The following is a 14874-nucleotide window of genomic DNA, read 5'->3' as shown; positions in this document are numbered from 1 at the left end:
TAATGAAGTCTTAGAGGTTTGAAACGTACTTCAGGTGTTAGTTCTAACAGGTGCTTTCTTTTATCGTAGGTGTGGATTTTGCTACTTGGAAGTGGAGAACATATTTGCTGGAGTTTACAACATTATCCCCACCACATTCCTGCCTCAGCAAGAGGGTCCTTTTTTCTTAGATTTTAACAGTGTTACTCCTATTAAGGTATCGCAGCTGCAGTGAGGAGACAGATCTGCGCGTTAGCGTTTAAGGAGGTGGTTTTGATCTGTCCTACAGTCTCAGAACAGGTGAATAACTCTTACTGCACATATGCATAAAAGAAAATTACATTCAAAGTTATAACCAAAAGCATGGAATCACCAATTAGCCAGTTAATTGTGGTAGACAATTAGCTGTGGGTTTTGCTGCTATGGTATTGGAGTGAGCACTGTTCAACAGCTTGTGAACAGGCTAAAATGCTTAAATGAACTGACAGGATTCAATTTATTGCAGTTTTTCCCCACTTCAAATCAAAGTCTAGTGAGTTAAGAGGAAAAAATAAATAACATAAAAATTCTCTTCTCCCAAAATACAGGGTATATGGGTTTAAGATTTTATTCTTAAAAGTAAACATGTAAGGAAAAAAAATATGCTTGCGTACTCTGCTTATTCAGTCTCAGGACCAACTAGCTTTGACTACATATTTGTGCTGCTATTTATCTTGAATGTTTTCAGCATTGAACTAATTCTTGCATCTAAAAGTAAATTTGCTACTGCTGAGCATGTAGTATTCCAAACTAACACGCTCAGAATATGTGTATAGGGTAAAGGAAAAAAGGAAGATTCGCACCTTAGCTAATCCTAAAAGAAAAGCAATGGCTTTGCTGGTGTTACATGTACTTTGAGAGCTGTTTTATTTCATATCTATATTACTTTATACAGAATATTACAGCACAAGGTGCTCTATGGCTTTCTTCATACTAGCTGCAAGACCCAGCTCGATGCAGATCAGCAGTAAATTAAGGAGAGGAGCCAGCAGCAGTGTACAGACAGCGCAGCTCACCCTTCGTTTAGCGGGTGGGAGAGGTTTTACATCTAAAGCTGCACTATAAAATTCTCTGTATCTACTGAGGTGGTCTCATTTGCTGGTGGGAGGAGGTAGGTAACCACCCACCATCAGCATCCCAGCAAAGGAATGTTTTAGTCTCAATATTTTTGTAAGTATTCAGCTTGTAGGGGAAGGATCATTTAAACCTCTCCCCCCTAATAAACCACAGCTGCAAGAAACGCACTTGCTGATCCTGTTATACAAGGCATCTTTTAAAAGGTACCTTTTTCTTTTAAGCGGAAACCAGTGAATGAATTGAGCGCTTGGCCAGTGTCATCAATAGGAGTTGCGTCAAAGGTCTTCAGAAAATAGTGGAAGTGGGATTAGTCTAGAATAAGATTTAAAATTCCGCTAGACTGGACATTTGGAGGAGATGGTGTTTGTAAAACAGCCATCGGGAGTTCTTTGCCATTCAGGTTGGTTTGGCGGATTTCCAAGCAAAAGAAAGTGGCATTTAAATCTTATTTTAGAGCACAGGTATAATTTGGTCATTGGGAAACTGAGCACATGCTTTAAGGAGTACCAGAAATATTATCTGTGGGCTAAAATTGTTCCTGTGAAGTCTGCTATTAGCCCTCTCCAGAAAGTACAAGATGCCTTTTGTTTCATTTCCTTCATCAGACAGCTGCTTAACAAATGTCTAGCTTTAAAAGGGCATTGAAAACAAATGCCTTTCCGACTGCAGTTCTCTCAAAGACCATCTGGGCGAGGAAATTTGTGACGAGTTTGTCACAGTGTGACTGACTTACCTTCTTTTGCAGGGAAGTTTCTGATGATTATTGCAACCAATCAACACAGGGAACAGCATAGGCACAAGCTGAGCAAAAATTAGGTTTTCTGTGGTGATCCGTAGCTTTCAGGAATACGTGCCAAGGACTGCTTCATCCCCACAAAATTAAAGTTTCATTCAGCTCGCATTTTCCCTACAAATTTGTGTGAAATTAGCTCAGTCTAAACCAGAGCAGCAGTGGAGGCTTGCATATATTTTATCACTTACGAAGTTAGAGGTAGTCAGGAAGTCTCAACTGAGTATATTTTTGACAGTACAAAAGGCAGAGGCCAGAACTACCAGCTTTCAGCTACAGGCTCTTGCGCATCCTCAGCTGTTTGAGATCAAGCTGGTAGCCTTGCCTACAGTAAAATCTGTTGTTGTTCTTCTATAGTTGGTTTCTACTCTGCAGGAGGGGTTTTTTTCTTTCCTTTTCCCCCTGCTGAGCACAGTCTAATGCCAAAGCCTACGCTGGATGCAAGGGTAAAGCTCAGCTTCCATACTCTGCTAAACTATGTTCAGTATCAGCGTCCTTGATAAGGCAAGTCCTATTCAAACATTTCACGGGCTACTAGAATACCAACACACAGGTGGAATATTTAAAAGGAAATTATAAATTCTAGATTGTGGTTGTGGCAAATTAATTTTACAACAAACTTTTCTCTCCCTTTTTTCTTTGAAAAAAAAAAAATGTTCATGTAAGCACTTATGATTTGTCAAATACATACTTCTATATTTTTTTCCACAAATAAATCTGGAAAAAATTATTGGAAATTGAACCGATCCTTAGATTTTAACACAGCCTCAGGCCAACATCTAGGTTAAGCTTTTCTTGCCCTTATACCGTTTAATTTTTCAGTCCATATGACAGAGAATATTAGATGCTGATGTAAGCATGGAAATGCTATGCAGCAAGACTTTTAGAAAGGAATAAGACTCGTGTGTGCAAAAATTTAAGTAGCTGCACAACAGCTCAGACTGTAACAAAGGTACATGGGTCATGTTACTTTACTTCCAGTTAGACAGTCATGCACCTCTTGACCCTTAAATCTTCTCTGCCTGTAAACATGCAATTCAAGCTTTTAAACATTAAAATACTAAGCCCCATAAATTATACCACCCAGCATCCTGCCCTCTTGTTTGTCCCACACTGTACAGTTCTGAGCTACCGCCTGAGCTAGAGAGTGAGGGGGGGCAACAGACAAAATGAAAGCCAGTTGCTGTCAGGGGCTTTAAGAAGTTTTACAATTTCTTTGAAAACTACTACCAAGAAATGATTTTTAATTCTCCATCAGTCGTGCAGAGGGATAACTGGAGATAGCGTCTTCAGAATTCTGACATTCTGTTTACTTATGCACTGCAAAACCTTTTCTCTGTATTATTAGTTTTGTTTTTTTTTAAATCCTACCTTAAAGCTCCATCCAAGCCCCCATAATGCTGCTGTTTATAGCTCAGGGTGAGACACCCCAGACACACACATCGCCCAGGTCGTTTTGTTCGGAAGACGTAGGTCAGTCCGTGGTCAATCCAACCCATCCCTTCTGAAAGACTGGGTGAGCGGTGGTACATGGATGAGTGGTACCAACAGCTTCTATCCCATCTGTCCCGAGTCTGAGATTCAGCCCTTGTTTCCTGATGCAAGTTTCATGTAACTATTTTGTACAGTGATTATGCACTTGACCACACAATCGATGTGATGTTTGAGCAGCCAGCTGTTCAGAACTAAGTTTGTGTACATATGATAGAGATTTTCATCACTTAGTCAAAAAGGACATTTAGGTTGTTTGATAATACCAAAGAGCAGTAGAATTCCGAGGTTAACATTTGCTTTATACATTCTCACTTCAGGACAGCTGAAGTGATCACGTATACTTTGATACACCAGAGGCTTATTTTTATACCCATGAAGGCAGCTACCATCATGTTACACATCAGAACGCAGAAAGAGCTCCAACTAGAGAAAGCTCATTCACTTTCCTGTAGTCCATAGTGATGTATGTTCATTTAAGTTTGTCATATTTATAATTATGGCTTTTATGAAGTTCAAAATAAAATGAGTTTTCCATTAATTTATTAGACACGCAGTTCTGCCTGTTTGCTTGCACGTTTGAAGCGTGGTTTACCTGCCAAGTCCAGAGGGTCGCCAAAGGAAGAAGGCTACAGCAAGATCTTTAAGAAACTTTTTATATCCTGCTGAACGCGAAATTAATTCATTGCTCAAGTGCAGGGAGTTTGGGTTTCCAGTCAGAACTGGCAAGATGAGAGGAAATCTGATGGCAAGAGAAGTTAAAAAAAACCAAACACACCCCCAAAAAACCAACCACCATGAAAAAACTACCCAAATAACCCAGGAAAATGTAACAGGGGTTGACTGGCAAGTCTACAAAAATAAGATATTCAACCACAAATACCTCTGCTAATTTTTCTAACTGTACGCAGCACAGACAATAGCTGAACTACAACAGTTTAAGTAAAGACGTTTAATACAATGTGGCACTTCTGGACTGCATTTCGTTTCGTATTTAATACTGTCAATCCCAGCTTTTCCCAAGTATTGGTTGCATCAGAAGTTGGAACCACTAAGCATTTATTGGGCTGAGAAATGCCACCAATGGTAGAGTTCAGCCTTCAGGTCTTTGGAAGATGTAAATGTGTAAATATTTAAAGCTAGTGCAGCCAAACAGCTGTACTGTGTTGAATCTAATTTCTATGAAAACAGGTTTCTTCACCTCCAATTCCTTACAGCAATTTTCAGCAGCATTACGTAGAGAGGTGTTAGGTAACAGAACACCTTCATCTTTTCTGTGTACTAAGGGATTTTGGAAAACTTGACTGAAGTTCTGGTCTCGCACAGTTCAGAATAAGAAGTGAATCGTGGATGTGGGGATTCAGGAAGCTGGAAGGAGGTGACAGTTGTCCATGTACAGCAGAGGACTCTAATACCAGGAGTGACACCGGGCTGCGATCGTCAACTGGAACTGGGTATTTTAAAGACTAAACTTGCAGTGGGAGAAGATTCGGTTCTTAGCACTTGAGATAGACTTAGCTTGCAGACTCGAAATGTGGAAAACAAAAATGTTTACTGTAGTGTGAAGAATTTTACATTAACTTTGAGAATAGATACACAAGCTGTGGCAGGGACGAAATACAACAGGACTGCAAAAAACATAGAATAGAAAATACTTTGGGCAATACTAAAATTCCCATCAAATTAACAATATAAACGGACATCTTAGATAAAATGGTGCTTTCAGAAATGCTTAGCCACCAAAACTGAAGAGTCCTAGGATTTTTACTACCACTTATTAGCATAATTACCAGACACTACTACTGCCTAACAGCTGCTGGCAAAACATGCCCGTGCCCTTTCTAGTTTTATTGAACACTTTCTCTAGGGCACACTAAAATCCCAAGTCCCTTTAACAGTTATAAAACCTCACACAGTACAACCTACGAGAAGCTTAAGAACACATTGTCAATCTACACTGGCAATTCCTTTTCTTCATGCATATTTCAAGGGCAAATCCCTTACCGTAACCGTCCTGAAAACATCTATGACTCCCATTTTTGAGAAAAAAGGAAGCAAAACACTTAAAGTGCTGAAAAATAATACTTCACTTCTCAGGGGAGGGGAAGGGCAAGGGGCCAATCAACTCTTTTTTGGTCACTGGAATCGCCCTCAGAGTCCCAGCCAGACTCAGGAAAGTGGCCAGGAAAGGGCCCACCACCGCTGAGTGTTACCACCCCCTTTCCGTCCGTCCGTCTGTCTCTTTAACACCAGTTTTTACAGGCGTGACTCATCCTTTCTGTGAGCACCAAGGGAAGAGTGAAGGCTTTTAGACCCCACACATGCAACAGCTTTCCTGTATACAAAATATTTCTACAGTTTCAGCATAATACAGACAAATACAGATGTTTAAAGAATATGCCACTTATACTCAAGAGATCCACTGTATCTAAAGAGCATTTCGTTCTACAAAACTGAAGCCAAACCGCTCTCTGCAAATGTCTGGCTTGAATTTCAGACCCCCTGCTGGCATGAATTTACACGGGAACATTACTAGTTATTGCTTCAGCCAGGCTGCTACAAAACCATTTACAAAGTCTGTGAAATACGAGCACAGCTTAAACATTTGATAACTTGTCCGGCCTACAAAGGATTTACTGAATAAAAACTTCAGCCCTCCACATCAATTAGACTTCTTAGTGCAGTTTTAAATTCTCAGAGTAAACGCTTAAGATTTGGCATATATTATTGGCACAACGTTCTTCAAACACTTAGAAGTTCATGTATAAATATTTATACTCCCATTAATCAGGACAGGGCACAAGGAGGACTCAGCCAATCTGGGCAGCTTTTCTGCCTGCGCATATTCCCTCTTTGATTTTCATGCACTGAAGGGAGAGCTGCTTCATTCGGTTATCCAAAGCCAGCCCCTCAGCGGAGCCGCTCCTGTTGCTGCTCCTATTCTTGTTCACTCTGTCGCTTGTCTTGTTCTCAGCCCCTTCTGCCCTATCCCCTGCAAAGAAAGGATTAAACTACATGTTAAACCCGGGATTTCATTCCGCAACTTAAGCTTCAAGCGGGTGCCTCCGCAGCTTCCTTGGCCAAAGCGCACCAAAAAAAATAAAAAAAATATATATGTATACATATATATATATAAAAAAAAAATACAGGAGCAGGAGCAAGATGCTTTAACGGAACCGAAGTTGGCCTTCCCAGCCGCACTCGCCTTGTGCACTGCATCAGCAAATTACAGTGTGAGCAGCCCTGGGTTGGAGTACACAAGAGCGGTGGTAATCCTCTAGTTCTCAATTTGTCAGCAGGGGCTGCCAGAGCCTGCAAGAGGTTCCTTTTGGCACATTATTTCTTTTTTTTTTTTTTTTTTTCCCTGGAAAGCAGGATTTTCGGCAAGCAAGACAGCAATTTAAAAAAAAAAAAAATATTAAACTCAGATTTTCCTTAAAATAAATGTACCATCGGAGTCCCACTGATCACTTATTTCGTGAGAAACCTCGAACCCCTCCACTGAGACAGAACTGGGGAACCTTCCCAGCCAGCAGAAGAATAATTAAAACACTTTAGATGTCATCGTTAACCGTGGGACGCAGGGCCTTCGAGAACGGCCTTCCCCAAGGAAGCGACCAGCGGGTCAGAGCTCAGTGAGCTGGCGACATGCCTAGGGGAGCTGAGAGGGTTTTCCTGCTCCCTTTATAAAGCTGAAAAACATTGGCCCAGGGCGGATCCAGCCGTGCGTACCTCTTTCAGCTTCACACTCGGGGGAGGACGCCCCGCTGCATTCGCTTCGGGGGCCGAGGACAGGAAAGATCATCCCGAACTCAGAGAGGGACACGGGGCTAGGCAGATCCAGGCTTCCCGGTCGCGCGGCGGGAGGAAACTGAGCGGGCACCTCGCAGGGACTCGTAGGACCAGAGCTGAAGCTGGACACCGACTGAGTTTCCGAATCTTCTTCGGATACGAAGCTGCTGCCGTTGTCATCCTCAAACACTTCTGAAGCCACTGCAACGTTCAAAGAACATTCCAGTTAACAAGCCTTCCCCCTTCCTTAGCCCAACATTTCATACATGGACCACGAAGGCCTGATTCTGCCTTGAGGAGCAGCACACCTGCCAGCCGTGCCATGCAAGACCAGCTCTACGCTACCTACTGCTCCTCATGCCAAGATGCTCTTGGATTTTTACTCTCCCTGCTGCCCCCTGCTCAGCTGCCCTTGTGGGGGCTTCAGTACATAACTTTGGCCGGGGCCCAGTCCCCTGTGCCCACCTCAGCCAGCACCATCTTGATCCCAGCATAGACTCCTGGTTAGCTAATGCGCTAATTAGAAAGACATAGCTTCAGGGGCAGATTGCTTCCACATTATCTTCCCTTTTTTGCAGTTAAAATCCAGCATGAACTCCCAAGATCTCTTTTTGGATGAGGATCACCAAGCAACACCAAAAAAGCCCCACCCACATATATAATTTTTTCATGTTTGCTCAGATCTGAATTCTAATTAAAGCAAACCAACTCCAAACTGTCTGGCTAGATTAAGCTGCAGACTCTTTGTTAGCAACCGGAGGAGGAATCCATTAAAGAAGGTTCCATTTTGTGCAACACAGGAGTGTAGATTTTGCTAGAATTCAATATTTTTCAGCCTTGGCTCATTGCAGGATGGGGACCTACAAACAAAGGCTTATGCACACAAGTGGTCCCATTGGGATCAGAAGGTTTTTTATGTGCATCAGCCTCTACACAACAGAAGTACGTGCCGGAGTCACACCGGTCTGAAGAAGTTCCACGAACAGCAAGACATTTACAGTGACCTGAGGTTATCTTCAAATACGCCTCCTTGTGATTCCTGCCATTGTTAGAGAGGCTCAGCACCACCTCGAAAGAGCAGCAGGAGCAAAGCGGCAGCGGTAACAAAATGGCTCAAAGGAGACATTTCAGCATAGTCGTTCTGTTACCCCGGCTCACGTGCACCACTCGGACATGAAGGGTGCCAACAGAGGCAGCTACCGTCACGGTGACTGCGGAGACGTTCAGCCTCTTTCTGCTGTATTTGCAGATTGCAGAGCTGTACTTACACGTTGTGGAATTGACCTAAAAAGCTTCAAACGTAAGATGGACCAGCCTTATCCACCTTCCTGAGCCCCCTCCAGGGCACTTTGTGCTCAGGGACAGTTTGCCGTGGTTTGGGGTTTGTTGTTTTGAAGGACATCAAATCCAAGACTGCCTTTCTTCCCACTTGCTGTGTTTTATCAATATACCATGAACGATACAGATAACTTCACAGGGGGTGAAAGCGAGAAAAGGGTGGACAAAAAAGATGTTTCCAATTACAGGAGTCCTCTGCTTGGCAAGAAGCACTGACACCAGCCAGCCTACCAACAAGCACAACTTAAACTGTAGGTTATTTATCACCATCTAAACTGACCATAACACAGAAGGCCAAGAAACCCTTGCTGATGATGAGGTGCTTTATTCAACTCCAGCAGACAGAAATGAAGATATACAAGGGCCTTGGTGGAAACCCCCGACACGTAAAAATGCATTGAGAGCTTAACCCGTCTAGGTTATTTTGGTTATTATGTCTGGCAGGTGCTAGTCCTGCCCTGGCGAAACCCAGTTCTGCGTTGGCACTGGGTGCAACCTGGAGTTCTTCCACCTATGTCAGACTGTGCAACTCAATGAGCCCATGCTGCAGCCTCAGCAGTGGTCAGAAGGGCCAGCAACTGGCTGCTCCGAATTAACTTTCCTGGCTCTTTCTGCCTCTACATACCAGGCACATTAAACCGGGATTTGTGGGACTGGGCAGCAAAAAAAAAAAAAAAATATTACTTTCTGCATCAAGAAAGGGAGAAAGCGTCCAGGAGGGAGGAAAAAGGAAGCCATATGCAGTGTCCATCTAGCCAGGACAAAAGCAAGCTCACAATACAACAGACTGTTCCAAGTCTTTGCAACTGAAGGTCCCCATGTGCCACCAGAAAGCAGGTTACCTAGGCTTGGAGCTTGCTCAGTGGTTGTTGCTGTCACCCAAGAGAAACGTCTCTTGTATAGCCTCTCAGTACGCTGCATTAGCATAACGCTGCTTCTTCACAGCACACACGCTCTGCTGAAATCACATATCGGCAAAAGATCCTGCAGTGCAAAGGAGCTCATCCTTACAGCCCTCTGTGCGAGCGTCACACCTTTCTGTGCTGCTGTAGCCACAACTTTAGTCCCTCTGCCACAGGCCCAGCACTGAGAGACACGCGCTTCATCCAAAAGGTCTGTTTCCAAACAGCACTGCCGCCTCAGCAACCTGCCCAAACAATCTGAAACAGCCTGCGACCACCCCAGGCAAGTCACTGACAGCAGCATCACTGCCTTAGAAGTTAGAAGCAAGCTTTGAAGTGCATTAATTTTGTTCCTTTCATACAGCACTGTACAAAAAAACCCAACAGTGATGCTAAGGGAACAGCTGATGCACTTCAACTCATATCCCTTCCCACTGAAAACTGGCTATCAAAGAATACAATCAACTCCTGTAATAATGAGAAGCGTTAACAAGTTAGCCACAGTCCCACAACAGCCAGCAAATTTCAAACTGCAGAATACACAGAGCAATCTTCATCTCAGCATTTCCTGCGATGCCCATGGGATATTCCCAGGCACGGGAGCGCTCTGTACTCACTGGAGATGGTGTCCGACTCAGGTTTAGTTGCTGACAGGTCTTCCACAGAGGTATTGCTCCCTTCAGCACCCACGCCACATCCTCGGGGCCCCATGGCACTGGACCGTCTCCTCTCATGAATCTCATCTGAGATCATCTCCAGGTTTTTCAAGGCAGTCTTATACTCTCCTTTTGCCAGGGCCAGTTTGGCCTGCAGGTCATCCACTGTTTTCTTCAGTTGCTAACAAGGAAGACAGGTATTAGAATCATAGAATTGCCTCGGTTGGAAGGGACCTTTCAGATCATCTAGCCCAACCATCAACTTAACTCTGACAAAACCCATCACTAAACCATATCACTAAGCACTATGTCTACCCATCTTTTAAATACCTCCAGAAACGGTGACTCAGCCCCTTCCCCAGGCAGCCCGTTCCAATGCTTAATAACCCTTTCAGTGCAAAAATTTTTCCTAATATCCAGTCTAAACTTCCCCTGGCGCAACTTGAGGCCATTTCCTCTTGTCCTATCGCCTGTTACTTGGGAGAAGAGAGCAACCCCCACCTCTCTACAACCTCCTTTCAGGTAGTTGCAGAGAGTAGTAGTAGATGTGCTTTCATTACGAAGAACACACATTATGCAGTTCTTCGTTACGTGTGCACATGACTTGGCTTTGCACAGACAAGCTAAACCAGGGCTGGCATCTAGGAGATGGGACGGTTCGTCATTCAAGAGCGCCCCAGCGCAAGCAGTGGCACTCGTGAAGGAGACAGCAGCAAGGCAAACCACGGGACCCCGGGGCTGGGATGCCTCTGGAGTGTGGTAATGGCCCCTGACTGAGCACAGAGCAGGGGTCCCTCCATTAATGTGCAGGGTCTCTCCTTAACCTGAGCGCAGCTCTCAACACTATGTCGCTGCTTATCCCACAACCACCCCTGAGGGTTTGCTGGCGGCCTCTGCCTGCAGGGCACACCATGGCTGTAGGTCATCCCTAAAGGGGCTAAGCCTCACTCTCCTCTGAGCACCAAAACCATCACTTCTTGGTCCCTAAACCTGCAGACCAGAAAGCAGGATGCCTCAAACCCTGACAGCTGTAATACAGCAGTCTGCGTGTCCCCGGGCACAAACCTCACTCTACAGCAATGGCAAAAGCGTTGTACACCCTGTCTCCCAAAGGTAAAACGCTGCCTGGGATTCCGTAGCTATCTCAACTCTGACTTATACTGTACGTTAAAAGCAATCTGTGCTGTCTTTTGTATTATATTTTACACACAGTGCTTCAGGAGGGCACTGAGCAGCTGTCGTGGAGAAGCAACAGGCCGCCAAAACAGCGGGCCTTTGCTCATGGAGAAAAGGGGATTTCTCAAAAGCCGCCTCTAGCCAGAAGGCTAGCACCCAGCCTAGGACGGGTGAGGGTTCAGGTCCGATACACAGGCAGGCAAAACAGAGGAGCAAAGGGCAACCCAGGCCTGGATGCTGGCAAGGAAAAGGTGCACGCCAGAGTCTCCGAGGCTTACAAAGAGCTGTTGCATCTCAGGCAGCGCAGAGAAGGGCTCACAAAAAAGGCACGGGACGTATCTTGCATCCCAGGCAAGGAATGAGAATTTTCTTCTAGCTAGTCTCCTGCTGACCTAGCGCCCCACCGGAGCCGTCCTGCACCCGGGGCCAACAGCGCAAGGCAACACGCTCCGCTTAGACCCTGTGCACATCCCACACATCTCCAGCACCAGCCACCACCCTTCAACTCAGAGGAGCCAGTTTTGGGGGCCACATGCAGCAAAAGTCACTCAAATAGAAAAAGAGCGATCCTTGCATTTGAATTTTTAGTGCAATTTCTCTCCCCCACCCCTGGCAGCTCCAAGACTAAGGGCTGCAATAGCAGGGATTACTATCCCGTGCACACCCTGGGGCCACCGTGCTCTGCAAGGCGTGCGCTGTGCCCAAGCACATCGTTGCACCACACGGAGTGCAGTGCGGAGATGCCAAAAAAAAGCTCTGTCAGCCTATCCAGCCAAACCCAAAATCAGAAATTCACATCTGCATGATGTTTGAGCGCTTCAAGTGGGTTACTCCTTCTATTAATTGACCCAACCAGAGAACAGAAAAGAGTACCCCAAGCACAGTTAAACAGTCTGATGCATAAAACATAGGGGGAAAAAAAAAAAAACAACACAAACCCAAACAAACAAACCCCAGAGACTTCAAACTACAAGAAGTAAAGACGGTCAAACCGTATTTGTTTGTGTCTGGCAGTAAGCAGCAGTGTTTGAACACTCTAATTTCACACAAGGAAACAAAGCCTCTCAGTCTTTTATCTTTAAAATGTGCTTAGCAAATTGCTCGAGAGGTTTTGAATTGAATTGGTTTTGTACAGAAACACAACACAGTTGTCGGAGCACTTTAGATGCAATTTCAGTATTTACTGTAAGCAGTAAGAGTTTCAGATGGATCTGAATTACATACATACCTCTAGTTGGACGTAGTACTTTGCCTTGAGTTCAAAATAAGGTCTGTGAAAAAACAAAGACAAATTGTTTACAATCACTGGGACCAAACGCAGAGTATTGGAGTGGGAGTTGCTGCCTTTGCAGCATTAACATAACTATTTTGTGTTTCACTGTAATCCCGAGAGACTGCTATCTAGATGACAGAACACCTACACGTGTTCGCAATGTCTCCCTTTTCCCCTCTAATATATCTGTTTCTCATGGGTCTGTCGACCTAAATACAAATTGCAAAATTCCAGTTTTTGGAGCTGACAGCATAATTCCTTCAGGCCTAGATTCCGCAAGATATTTAAATGCAATGTCCAGCTTTAGGCATAGGCATCCTCTCTGTATCCGCCTAATTTTTGATCCCACAGCACGTGTAAATGGCCCACAGAAGGTGAACCTGGAATTGTCCACGTTCAGATGTGGGGGGTGAAGGGGCAGTTCTTAGGTTTTTCAGTGAAGGAGAGGGGATGAAGGGAGATCAGAGCACCACATGCAAGGGCACAGCACTTCCCACCGGCGGCCCACCAGCCACTTCCCTCCCACTTGCACGGCTCTCCAGCAGTTTGGCCACAGCGGACAGTGTCACACCCAGCCCGTTTCCCACTACAGACAACAAAAACTTGTTTATTAAGTTGCAGGAGGAGAGGAACACAAGAGGTGCAGTACAAAGCCTAGAAACCACATTCCAGCTCTGAAGTTCTGAAACCCACAAGCCAGTATGATCCGATATAATAGTGGGCAGCAAAAAAAAGCCCCGATTTGAGCAGGCGCTTTTACAGGCAACAGACAAGAAAGATGCCATCCCAATGGCCCAACGTGTAGGAGCTCAAACATAAGTACTCTTCCTCACTCATCGCTAGCACAGAGATGGGCCCGCGATGCCAGCAGAAAGCAATGCACTGGCAGGGTAGGGACTCGCATCTCCTCGGGTCACTTCATTCTCTTACATCCACGACCCCGTAACTACTGAAACCCGGTCCGTGCCACAGCAGGGCTGGTGGATCGCTCACTGATGCAATCAGTGTCCTACGTCATCAGTTGGCTGAGTCCACGACATCGCGTAGTCAAGCAAAGTGCTTTTTAAGTAGATGACAGAAGAGCAAAAGGCACTTTGCCCAAGTCACCAGAGCAGAAAGTGACTTCCAAAAAACCAGCTAACACAGGCGAGTTCATTATCCTACAGCTCAGAGGCACTGAGCCAGAAGATCTGGTGACTGTTAAGAACATGCAGCCGTACGCACATTCATAGCTTACAAGCAAGCAAGCACCCAGAAACAAAATTAAAAGCAAGACCAAACCAAAACAATGCAATAATCACCCACTCACCAACTTTACATGGCAAATAATCTAAACCACTTTCCTCCAGGCTGTCCCAGTCTTACTTTCAAATAGTAATGCTTTAAGCACCTTAATCCAGACTGAAGCAAGGAACAAGCAAAAAATCATTTTTTGCATGGGAAAGAGCAACCCAATTGGCGTGTTTACCCACGAGTTTATGGAGAGAGAGGATGGACAACATGGGCCTGAAAGGCTGAGGCGCTACAGCCGACCCTCCTGCACCATCCAGGGAGATGGGCAGAGCAGTTTGTTGGTATTAAACCCTTCCTGAAAAACAGCTAGTAGCCAGTTACGCCCTACCATACAAGCAGCTGCAAATTCAGCAGCCTCATTTCCCAGTTCTATGTCGCTACTTGGCAGCACTGATATTTTCAGCTCAGTTTCAATTTTCCTTTACGTGAAAACTGCAACGCTGACAGACAACTGACCTTTCCAACATCCCTATACAGTATGACTTCAGATACACCCACGATAAGCCTGTTTGTGCCATGAGGCATCTTCCACTTCAATACTAGGTTAGAATTGGTGTTTCTGTACACCCCTAATTAAAGGATCTTCAAAACACCCCGGCTAGGTGGCCTATGCTGCAGTCAGCCCTGCTGTGAGACAAAGGAACATGTTGGGATCCTTCCACACAAGTGAAAAGCAGCTTGTCCTAAGGAGAATGACACAGGACAACATCCCCATGATGGTAGTTTCAGCAAGGAAATGAAGACTAAGCCGGCAAATCACATGAGAGGCAGCTGGGGCATCAGGGTCAGCACCGTCATTGTTATTAAAAGGTACGTAGGACACCACTGACAACTTATCAGGGTCTTTATTTTAAATCTTATTTTAAGGAAGGAACTCCTAGCAGCCAAACCGCTTCTCAGACATTGCTCTTCTCCAGAGGAATCTGTCATTTAGTGATCTCATGATGTTTTTCACAGTCCCGGTGCAGTGCTAGACAAACAGCATGCAGCTCATCCTACCAAGCCACGCTGCTACACTGTTTCAGCGAACGTGCTTGAATCTTCCTTAAGAAATGCTAATCCTTTCTC

At 44.9% G+C, this 14874-nt stretch overlaps 2 protein-coding genes across 8 annotated transcripts in view; one reads left to right on the top strand and one right to left on the bottom strand.

Annotated features, from left to right (window-relative positions):
• CAPN7 (calpain 7) overlaps positions 1-4335 on the top strand; it is a 36646-nt gene extending 32311 nt beyond the window's left edge. For 4 of the 7 annotated variants that reach the window (XR_012585540.1, XM_074575160.1, XM_074575158.1 and 1 more), the window contains one exon: positions 70-3932. Coding sequence is in view for 3 of the 7 variants with exons in the window: in XM_074575160.1 (XP_074431261.1) it covers positions 70-214 (145 nt within the window). In the remaining 4 variants the exon portion in view is untranslated. Of the gene's footprint in view, positions 1-69 lie in introns of all 7 variants that reach the window. The other 3 variants (XR_012585538.1, XR_012585539.1, XR_012585537.1) reach the window with 2 other exon arrangements.
• A 574-nt stretch (positions 4336-4909) lies between these two features.
• SH3BP5 (SH3 domain binding protein 5) overlaps positions 4910-14874 on the bottom strand; it is a 52770-nt gene continuing 42805 nt past the window's right edge. The window contains exons 6-9 of the mRNA XM_074575161.1: positions 12469-12511; positions 10026-10245; positions 7109-7369; positions 4910-6368 (exon numbers count right to left, since the gene is read on the bottom strand). Coding sequence (XP_074431262.1) covers positions 6187-6368; positions 7109-7369; positions 10026-10245; positions 12469-12511 — 706 coding nt within the window. The 3' untranslated portion in view covers positions 4910-6186. The remainder of the gene's footprint in view (positions 6369-7108; positions 7370-10025; positions 10246-12468; positions 12512-14874) is intronic.

Source organism: Larus michahellis, chromosome 2, assembly GCF_964199755.1.
Source record: "Larus michahellis chromosome 2, bLarMic1.1, whole genome shotgun sequence".
In the NCBI taxonomy this organism is placed as follows: Eukaryota; Metazoa; Chordata; class Aves; order Charadriiformes; family Laridae; genus Larus; species Larus michahellis.
The sequence above is the reverse complement of the archived record's forward strand: the minus strand, read 5'-3'. Positions and strand labels throughout refer to the sequence as shown.